The 11,209-nt window shown below is 43.4% G+C and overlaps 1 protein-coding gene across 1 annotated transcript; it reads left to right on the top strand.

The window, feature by feature from the left end:
* The first annotated feature begins 603 nt into the window (after window positions 1–603).
* On the top strand, window positions 604–2,514 carry LOC147630106 (pentatricopeptide repeat-containing protein At2g13600-like). The gene has a single exon (XM_086811026.1). It carries the CDS (start codon window positions 604–606, stop codon window positions 2,512–2,514), a length of 1,911 nt encoding a protein of 636 aa, XP_086667152.1.
* Window positions 2,515–11,209: the final 8,695 nt, after the last annotated feature.

The raw sequence follows: 11,209 nt of genomic DNA, 5'->3' as shown, positions 1-11,209 counted from the left end.
AATTATGTGTTCTAAAATGGTTAGTGGCTTGCCCACAAATTGAACAGCCTAATTATACCTAATTAAAGTGGAGCAACACACTCCCTTTACATGCCTAGCATATGTTGCTATCAAGATATACACTTTTTTTCCACATGTTTGGGGAAGCCATGACATCCACATACTATTTCCCTGCCACCTCCATGAGAGAGGTACTTTATCATGGAGTCAGCGAGGGAGGGAGGAGCTAAGTAGATCTATTGTGATCCATCGTTATTATACACATAGAATCCGTCCTTAATTGAGTCTGGTAGACAATAATATGATCTCACATACACATAAAATACACACACATGTAAAAATGCACATGTGTGTGTGTATACATGCACATACACGTAAGTATGTAACATCTTGTTCCTTCCACGCGCCAAGCATGTGCGGGGTCTCTCACGCAGCGCTGGAGTCGACCAGGAGCACGCTTCGATCCCCATTTCAAAGTCGCAGTTTCAAAGTGTGGCCATGGCCATGTTGCCCGGAGCACTATCTCCTCCTCCTCATCATCATCATCATCATGATATGATGAGGAGGACCTGTGAAACGCAAAGTTTTGGGTTCTGAACTACGATGAAGGTGAAGGCGTGCCTTCAAATCGGCCTTCGGGAGGATTTTTGGCTGGACCAAACGCTTCAGTCCTTGGAGCAACATCATGCCCCCATATCCAGGGACATCATCTACCGTCTTCTCAAAGCTTGCAGTGAGAAGAACGACATTGCCACTGTCAGAAGAATCCAGTCCCTCATGGTTGGAGGCGGGCTTGACTGCATTGCTGTTCTTGGTGACCACCTCATTCGCCTGTTTGCTTCATGTGGAAGTTTGCTCGAAGCTAACCATGCATTTTGCAAGGTCAAAGAACCAAGCGAGTACACCTGGAGCTCAATCATTTCGGCCAATGCCAAGCTTGGACAAGGTGAGAAGGCTCTTTCTATGTATCAGAGAATGCTGCAATCAAATGTCAAAAGCAACAAGTGCATCTATATTGCTGCCCTCAAAGCATGTGTTATCACATCATCTCATGCACAGGGCATGCTGTTGCATGATCAAATTGTGGAAACTGGAGTGGAATCAGATGTGGTCATTGGAAGCACCCTCATCGACATGTATGGCAAATGTGGTAGCATAACGGAGGCGCAGAAAGTATTTGATAAGCTACCAAATCCAAATCTAGTGTCTTGGAATGCAATGATTGCAGGGTATGCCTTGCAGGGTCATTGTTTTCCTGCTTTAGAATTGTTTGAAAGAATGCAACAGGAAAGGATAGAACCGGACAAAGCTACATTTTCTAGCATCTCTAAAGCATGTGGGAGCATCGGAGCCATAAAGCATGGCCAGGTTATACACAACCAGATTTTAAAAAAGAACCTAGAGTCTGATGTGATTGTAGGGAGCAGTCTTATCGACATGTATGCCAAATGTTGGAGTTTAGAGGAGGCACGTAAGGTTTTTGATAAGCTATCCAATCGAGATGTGGTGACATGGCGTACAATGATTGCAGGATATGCCATGCATGAGCATGCTGTTCCTGCTTTAGAACTTTTTGAGGAAGTGCAACAGGAGGGCACATTCTCGAGCATCCTGAAGGCATGTGGTAGCATAGGAGCCATAGATCAGGGAAGGCTGATCCACAATCAGATCATGAAGAACGCTATTGAGTTAGATGTGGTAGTTGGGAGTGCTCTTGTCAACATGTATGCTAAATGTGGAAGCCTAGACGAGGCAGGCAAAGTGTTTAATGATTTACCAAGACGAAATGTGGTAGCCTGGGGTGCAATGATTGCTGGATATGCCCGGTGTGGCAATTGCATGCTGGCTCGGCAATGCCTTAATAAGATGCAGCAAGAAGGTTTCAAGCCAAATGACATGATATTTTCTAGTATTCTTGCTGCATGTGGGAATGTGGGCTTAGTTGATGAAGGTCGTGCATTTTTCAAGTCAATGAGTGTAGACCATGACATCATGCCAAGCACTGAGCACCATGTCTGCATGGTAGACCTTCTTGGTCGTGCAGGGCACTTGAAGGAGGCAGAAGATCTCCTCCAAAAGACACAATCTAATGTTTATGGATGGATTTCTTTGCTCTCTGCCTGCAAATTACATGGCAAGGTGGAGATGGGAAGAAGATGTTTTGAGCAAATTGTCCATTTAGGTCCAAATTTGCCTGCTGCATATGAATTAATGTCTGACATATATGTGAAGGCATGCATGTGGAAGGATGCTGACCGAGTACAAGCAATGAGACAGCACACAAATGTGTGGAAGAAACCTGGGAGGGCATGGATTGAGTTAAACAACGAGGTGCATGAGTTTATTGTGGGGGAGAACTACCATTTGCGAGATGATGAGATTTTCACCAAACGAAAAAATTTGAGAAGACGGATGGAGGTGGAAGGATACAAACCACAATTAGAGCTGATGTTGCAGCCATGGTTGGATAATAAAGGGAAGATGCAATGTGGGGACCTGATACGCCATAGATGACGAATCATGCCCAAGGACACAGGAGAGCCTTGCAAAACATGCTGAGAGAGTGTAATGTCTATAATAGCAGATTGTTGGCAGCTAGTGAAATACCAAGGCGTCATATGCATTCTGGTTGTGAAGACGGGTCCTCTACAAGGAAGAGGATTTAAAGTAGGAACACCAGACATTTCAGTTTATGCCAACATTCCCAGGTAAGAGATTCCTCTGATACAAATTCCAAAAAAGAGGAATTCTGCTCAACAACTATAAAAACCATGGAAAATTCCAGCCAATAGTTGGACACAATCTCTATACTTTTGTTGTACTGTTAAGTATCTATACAACCCTCATTTGTGTAGATCCATGCTCCAAGAGCTAAACACTTGCTGACTATGGCAAGTGCTCAACCTTAATTTAAGGAACGCCTGCCTCAATAGCCAGAAGAACTGTAAGAAAGATGACATTATTTTTTTTTTCTTGAGAGATTTTTTGGGTATGCTAATCTGATGGGCTAGAGCCTGGGGCTAGAGCCCGGCCCTTTATTCATCATGTCGCGCTTGGCTGCAGTGAGTGGGGGTTGAACCTACGACCTCCGTGTTGGGACTTCAACTCCCTAACAACTCAATATAGGGTGTGTTATGTACGTGATGCTGACCGTAGGGCTAGTCGACCTAATTTGGGGGCTAGGGGGCCAAAGGATTAGGAAAAGCAGGCTGATTGTAAGGGTTAAGGCTTATAAGTTAATAACCCCATAAGTATAGCTTTTATTGGCAAAAGCTACAAAAATGAGGGTTATGTGATGAGTGGGTTATTGTATTGTTGTAGCCTTGAGCTATGGTGGTGAGTACTTGGCCCATGGGTGCTCATCCACTCTTTCTTGCAGTCCATAGGTATGTAAATCGTCTACGGATGGCCCCTTAGGGTACGTCTTGGTGGAATGGGACACTAGGGCTGATTGGTGTGAGTCTCTATGGACGAGAGCTTGACCTTTATGCTTGGGGGTGATCCGATGTATTGGATCTATGGTTGGGTGGTGAGCTTGAACCTGCAGAATCTAATTTGGATCAACCGTGTTTATGTCTTGTGTTTAGGGGCTCTTGGAGAGGGTTTAGACATGACAAACCCTTAATAGTTGGTATGTGTTCTTGATCTCCTTTTATCCTGATGTGGATATTTCTTTACATTTAGGAGAGTTAAATCCATGGGAGAAAAAGGTATTAGATAACATCAAAGGTGACTTCATAGTCTATCTCCAAGTAGGGTGGTTGATAAGAGGATTGAGTTAGTTCCAAGCGCTCAACTTGTGAGTATAGCACCTTATAGAGGATGAGTCAGTTGGAAGATGTCACCAGCCTAGACATTTCCTAGTATGAAAGGGGTCTAGTGGACTTCAGGATGTTTAAATATTTGGAAAGTACAAGCTTTGGGAATGGGAGATTATCTTGGAATACAAGGACCACACTCCTAAAATTTAGGAGAGTTGCTATTTTTGGTCCGACTTTGATGGAAATTTTGTTCGCGTCATTATATCAGGAATTGAGCAGATACCAAGAGTTGGCAAAGTGCCTATGACATAATGTTTATTTAGAGATAAAGTTTATGGAAAGACCCATCTCTTAGATTGGGACATGTGGCAAGAAAGTGGACCAAAGTGAGACAAGTGGCTTGACACTTGTTAGAAAGTGGATCAAAGTGAGACAAGTGGCCTCACACTTGTCACTTCAGCTTTTGTGTCGCTCTCCACTTGTCATCATAGCCTTCTCTTTCCATTTTCACTCATGGAAGCCTCAAATCTATAAATTGGAGCTCTCTCTTTCATTAATAGAGGCTCAGTTGTTGCACACTAGCCTCTACCACGGTTACAGGCTGGCCTAATGATGGCTACTCTCTTTCTCTCTCTTGAAGGCTACCCATGAAGAATACCGACTGTTGGGGATTGTTTTTTTGCGAAGAAATACTGAAGGCAAGGTATTTAAACATTTTATTATGATTTCTAGCCACTATACTTGTTGTATCAACCCTTGTACTTGCTGTATCCGTTGTACTTGCTGTACCCGTTGTACCCACCATTGTTCTTGTACATATTGTATCAGCTATGGTACTTGTTGTACTGGCTGAATGGAGAGTTGTACTTGCTGTATTAGCTCTATTGCATGAAGACCTGTAGTTTTGGGAAAGAATAAGTACCCACACGGAGGTATATGGTTTATATTATTGGCTCGGCATTTTCGGCTGAATTTTATGGTTGCCTCGTGTTGGGCTCTGGTATGGCATTTGTATATGGATAATCGTGTTAGCAGTCATCTCCTGTCTATACCATATTACTCAGTGTGACAGCCTTTGTTGTGGGTGTGTCCGACTAGAAGTTCTTCCCATTTTTTTTTTCATTTTTCCATGTTTTTTTCCTTGTTTTTAGTCGTGGGGTCTGTCTGTTGCTGGCCGACTCATTTTGTCCTGGCCGACTGAGTTTTTTGTCCTGGCCAACTATGTATATGCTAGTCGACTGATTTTTACTCAGTCGTGGACATGTAGTCATGCTATCGGCTATTTTTGGGCTGGCCGACTAGCACTGTAGGGTGGTATACCACCCTTGCTCCCCCACTCTTTTTGTACCGGATCTTTGTGTATATAGCAGAGTTTATACAGCTGCTCTCTCTCTACACTTTTGCATTTTATTTCTCACAGCAGTTGTCTCATTTTTTGCTACGCATTCCGACATGGTATCTGAGCCCCAGGTGGCTTGAAGCTTGGAGACAGTGGGAGCTTGAAAATTTGCTATTTTTTTGTGCCGATTAGAGATTTCTTGGGCTGTTCGGGACTTGGAGAACGGGTAGAAGGCGGCCATCACTGTTGGACAGCCACCTTGCATAGCGTTTGCAGCCTCTTCTTCAAATTTTTTCCCACCCACCCTCCCTTCACAAGACCTTGTGAACCCTTAGATGGTAGATTTGCTTGAGATGGGTGAGAAGCACGTGAAGATCCCCACTCACCCCACATTCCCGGCGGATCGACAATTGGATGGGACCAACTATGGCATCTGGAAGGTAATGATGGAGTCTGTCTTGGAGTCTTATGACTTGGCTGATTTCATTGTGGTTGGTGTTCCATGGCCAGAGTTGGAGGACAGGGAGCTTTTACCCTTTACTAGGAAAGAACGGGAGGCTCAAGCACAGTTACGGGATCGTGTCAATGCTCGTGTGCGTTCTTTCATCTTCCTTAATTGCACACCCCAGGTGATTAATCATATCAAACACATGACGCTGGCCAGAGGGATTTGGCAGCACTTGGCTTCTCTGTATAACAGGGTATCACCCATGAAGCGGATTTCCTTGGAAGCGTAGATGCAAGTGATGGATCTTGCAAATTCTTTGATGATGCGGGAGCACATCAACAAACTCCAGGCTCTTTAGCAGGAGGTTCTTCATGCTGAGAAGGAGATATCTTCAGAGGACATGACCATCACTTTGCTATCTCATGTGACCTCAGTATTCATCTTTCTACTTCTCTTTGATCACCAGTGGGAGGCTCATCACCATCACATGGGAGGAGCTTGTGCCTATGGTTTTGGAGCAGGAGGAGGTGTATGTTGAGAAATCTCCAGGCTTTGAGGTTCCGAGATCAAAGGGGTTGGTTTGCAGATTAAGGAAGGCCTTGTATGGTCTTTAGCAGGCTCCCAGGACTTGGCATACCAAAGTTACAGCTGATGATCCTTGTGAGCAAGTTGATGCCTCTTTGAGTCGGAAGTTCGTTGGTTCATTGATTTGGTTGCTGAACACCAGATTGGACTTGAGCTTTCGTGTGGGGTTGTTGAGTTCATTCATGCAGACGCCTTTGACGACTCATTGGGACGTAGGATTGCGGATCTTGCAGTATCTATAGGGTACGAAGGATCTTGGACTCTTCTATGATGCTAGAGGGGGAATGATGGATGGAGTCAGACTCCAAGGTTGGAGTGACTCGGATTGGGGAGGAGATCCTGACACAAGGAGATCTACATTAGGCTATAGATTTACCCTTGGCTCAAGAACTATTTCATGGAGTAGCAAGAGGCTACCAACTATTGCCTTGTCTTCAGAGGCATAGTACCGGGCTGCTTGTGGTGCTGCTTGTTGCGAGGTTGTGTGGCTGTGGAGGTTACTTGGCGAGATTGGGTTTCCACAAGAGCCCACGGTCATCCCCAGTGTGATAACCAGAGCTGTATACCTATTGCTCGAAACTCGGTCTTCCATCCCGGACCAAGAACATAGAGATACAATATCACTTTGTTTGTGAGAAGATTTTGGCATGCGGCGAACCTCTTCACGAAGTCTCTACCTCAGGCAATGCTTCGGCAGCACTCTTGTTCACCAGGGTTGGTTCCGCATCCAGGAGCTGAGAGGGGGTGCTAGCAGTCATCTCCAGTCTGTACCATATTACTCAGTGAGGGCCTCTGTTGTGGGTGTGCTCGCCTAGAAGTTCTCTCCATTTTTTCCCATTTTTCCATGTTTTTAGTCGTGGGGGTTGTTTGTTTGCTGGCCAACTCATTCTGTCCTAGTCGATTGAGTTTTTTGTCCTTGCCTCCACACTCTTTTTGTACTTGATCTTTGTGTATATAGCAGAGTTTATATAGCTTCTCTCTCTCTACACTTCTGCATTTTGTTTCTCACCTCAGTTGTCTCATTTTTCGCTGTGCATTCCGACAAATCTGGCATCTTCCATGGGGAGAGTAAGGCCCTCAAAGCTTGTACATGATATTATTCTCCTTGGGTAATGAAATACTCCAAAAGGGAAGGGGGGGGGGGGTTGGCCCATTCCAGCCTCTATGTGATGTCACATGTGCAAGCTCCATTTTCAACATTTGTAGATGTTTTGTCCAGCTTTTATGTTTTATGCAAAGTGACGATGGATATGTGTTAAGGCTGTGGACATGGATTAAGTGTTTAATTGCATTAATGGTCAAGTGTTTTGCAAAACCCCGGAAGTTACATTGGTATCAGATCAGAGCATAGGATTTTTTGGAAGCGAAGGCTTCCTTCTATCAATAAGGAATAGAAAAGATCTCAAGTGGGGACCACACTTACGATCATTGCTGTTAAAGAAAGGCCAACCGCTTCATAGCCTATGAAGCAAGAGCATGAGCAATAGACAGCTTATTGATCTAAGGATTTATGAATTCACAAAATTGTATCTTGGAAGTATGGAGTTGGCTTTAAGTGCATGTGTTTAGCACTCTTTCCATATGGATATTGTGGATTATATTATCAAGCTTACAGGCAAGCTATATTGAGATATATCTCTGGATATTTTAAGGATATGGTGAGGAGATATTTCTTTTGGCTTCACCAACCTAGCAAAGAAAAGCTAAGTTTTCTTTAAGTTTGCAAAGTTGGTGCTTTTTCTATTTACTATTAAGTGTTTTTGATGTTCACTAACCCTTGTATAGCCATGCGAGGAGAAAGGTGTTATTGTTTGCCTTGAGATGGTTTTAGGGAAACATTGTTTATGGCTCCCTTTATTGGGATGGATTATGTTTTTGGCTTCCTTTTGTTGGGATGCATTGGACTTATGGAACTCATGATTACCTCATGGATCGATGATTTCTAATGGTGGACAAAATGCCTGTAAAACTATTGTGGCCGAAATGCCTGTAAAACTATTGTGGCCGAAATGCCTATAAACTATGTGTAGCAGAAATGTTTATCGAGCATTAGGATATCTATGCTTGTAAAACTATTGTGGCCGAAATGCCTGTAAAACTATTGTGGCCGAAATGCCTATAAACTATGTGTAGCAGAAATGTTTATCGAGCATTAGGATATCTATGCCTGTGAGAGTGATTCTTATCTTGTGTTACACACTTGAGCCCACCTACGCCTGGTTGGCAAGGAACTTATGTCTACGCCAAGGGTCATGTGGAGGACTGACACCTTGTTGGCAGGGGACTTATGTCTACGCTAAGGGTCATGTGGACTGACACCTTGTTGGCAGGGGACCGTGTCTACGCCAAGTGTCAATAGGTTGGAATCTGGTATGCTCGGGACTTGATGTCTCCGCTAAGATCTAGTGGACGTTCTACATCCGCGTGCACGGTCAATCGGGCTTCTATTTCTCGGCCTGGTCTTTGCATGTGTAAGCATGGAAGCCAGTGGAGAGTAGCATGCATTTGACGTGACACTGGAGATTGGGAAACGAGTAACTACTCCTTGGAATTGGATTCGACTTGGAGTATGGATAGAGACACATGATTATGGTCTGGACTTATGAGACTGTTTTGTCTCGCCTATTTATTTTGGGACATGATTTTGATATTGATATTATGGAGACTTATTTAGTCTTGCCCATTTATTTGGGACATGGATTCTTTTAGTTATATTGGATTTTTGAGACTATCTAGTCTCGCCCACTTGATGGGACATGATTATATCTTCGATATATGGCTTGAAGCTTAAAGTTGTGGACAACTTTTAAGAAGCTGGGGAGGATGTCACCATTGTGCCTAGACATTTTCCAGTATGAAAGGGGTTTGGTGGACTCCAGGACGTCTAAATATTTGGAAAGTACAAGCTTTGGGAATGGGGGATTATCCTAGAATACAAAGGACCACACTCCTAAAATTTAGGAGAGTTGCTATTTTTGGCCGACTTCGATGGAAATTTTGTTCACATCATTACATCTGGAATTGAGTAGATACCAAGAGTTGGCAAAGTGTCTATGACAAAATGTCTACCAGTTGGGATATTTTCAGAGATAAGTTTGATGGAAGGACCTATCTCTTAGATTGGGACATGTGGCAAGAAAGTGGACCAAAGTGAGACAAGTGGCGTGCCACTTGTTAGAAAGTGGATCAAAGTGAGATAAGGAGCCTCACACTTGTCACTTCAGCTTTTGTGTAGCTCTCCACTTGTCATCATAGCCTTCTCTTTCCATTTTCACTCATGGAAGCCCCAAATCTATAAATTGGAGCCCTCTCTCTTCATTAATAGAGGCTCTCTTGCTGCACACTAGCCTCTACCACGGTTACAAGCTGCCCTAATGATGGCTACTCTCTTTCTCTCTCTCTTGAAGAACACCGGTTGTTGGGGACTGTATACTGATAGCAAGGGTATTTAATCATTTTATTATAATTTCTAGCTACTTTACTTGTTGTACCATTAATAGAGGCTCTGTTGCTGCACACTAGCCTCTACCACGGTTACAGGGTGCACTCTCTTTCTCTCTCTCTTGAAGGCTGCCCATGAAGAATATCGGCTGTTGGGGACTGTATACTGAAGGCAAGGGTATTTAATCATTTTATTATGATTTCTAGTCACTTTACTTGTTGTACCAGCCCTTGTACTACTTGTTGTACCCGTTGTACCTACCATTGTACTTGCTATACCCATTGTACCTACCATTGTACTTGCTGTACCAGCCATTGTATGTAACATGAAGCGAAAGTATTCGTAATTAAGGATCCTATCACACAAGTCTCACACCGCCTTCTTTATCCTGAGTTTCGCAAGTTTACCAATCCTTTTTTATCACTTCAAACTTTAAGAGATTTAGAGAGAGAGAGAGAGAGAGAGAGAGAGAGAGAGAGAGAGAGAGAGAGAGAGAGAGAGAGAGAGAGAGAGAGAGAGAGAGAGCTGTACACTAGATTGGTCCCGAATTACCCACTGAAGGGCCCCCTCCTATTGCTAGGAGTATTTGCTTTATTACTTTGAAGAGAATGACTTTGGACTCTAGATAAGCCGATGCAAGATCTTTGAAAGACCAAAAAGAGTCGGGCTAAACTGTACACGGTTGTAGAAGCAGCAATGATGGCCGATCTCAAGCCATGCACTCTTCCCAATGGAATGTAGGAAGGCTGTAAATTTGAGGCTGACACATGGGTTGTTTGGGATTGTTTCTAGGATGTGTATGAATGCATGCGTTTTACCTTCACCGGATGGCTGTAGCAAAACGATGAAGAGATGAATGTTGAAAATGGTCTGTATGCAGAAAACGCAAGGTTCCCTGATGGTGGCTGAATGCTGTGTGCTGCTGCGCTTTACTGATGGAGGGCTGAAAGCTCAAGCGTTGATGCTCCTATAGCTGTAGGATGAAACGCTGCTCCAAAACGCTAAAGATAGATGTGAAGTTTGGGCTATAGATTGAAACGCTGATGCGCCTATTGCTGAATGCTGAGATAGATGAGATATGAATGCTATTGAAGGCTATTTATATGTACAAGTGCTGGTCGGTTGGCAACTAATGCTAGCCGACTGTAGCATAAAGTGCTATAACACGACTTGCTATATGGATAAATAAAGTAATGCTAGTATTGAATGCTGGAAAAATGCTCAATAAATACTATAAAATATGAGAAAATTACCAGATAATGTTGGAAAAATGCTAAATAAAATATGAGAGAATTACCAGATAATGCTAGAAAAATTCTAAATAAATACTATAAAATATGAGAGAATTACCAGATAATGCTGTGAGACTTCTGCAATGGTCTAGATGGCTTAAATGCATATGGGATAAATGCTATGCAAAAATACACACGTCCTAATGTAAACTCGAAGGCTTCTATGACATCTAGATGCATGAATGATTCTCTTCGAGTGGGCTAAGGGACTTTAACTGACTGACTGGCTCGCTAAGGCTGAGGAATGACCCACGTAGCTCGTGCCTGACATATCGTGGACTGAGGATTACAATGGGGTCACGGCGTACGACAAATATTAAATCCTAAAAGGTTCTAATACTG

The sequence above is a fragment of the Cibotium barometz genome, chromosome 17 (genome assembly GCF_041138505.1).
Source record: "Cibotium barometz isolate CiBa-2024 chromosome 17, ASM4113850v1, whole genome shotgun sequence".
Lineage (NCBI taxonomy): Eukaryota > Viridiplantae > Streptophyta > Polypodiopsida > Cyatheales > Cibotiaceae > Cibotium > Cibotium barometz.
Note: the sequence above shows the minus strand (reverse complement) of the source record. Positions and strands in the feature narration are given on the sequence as shown.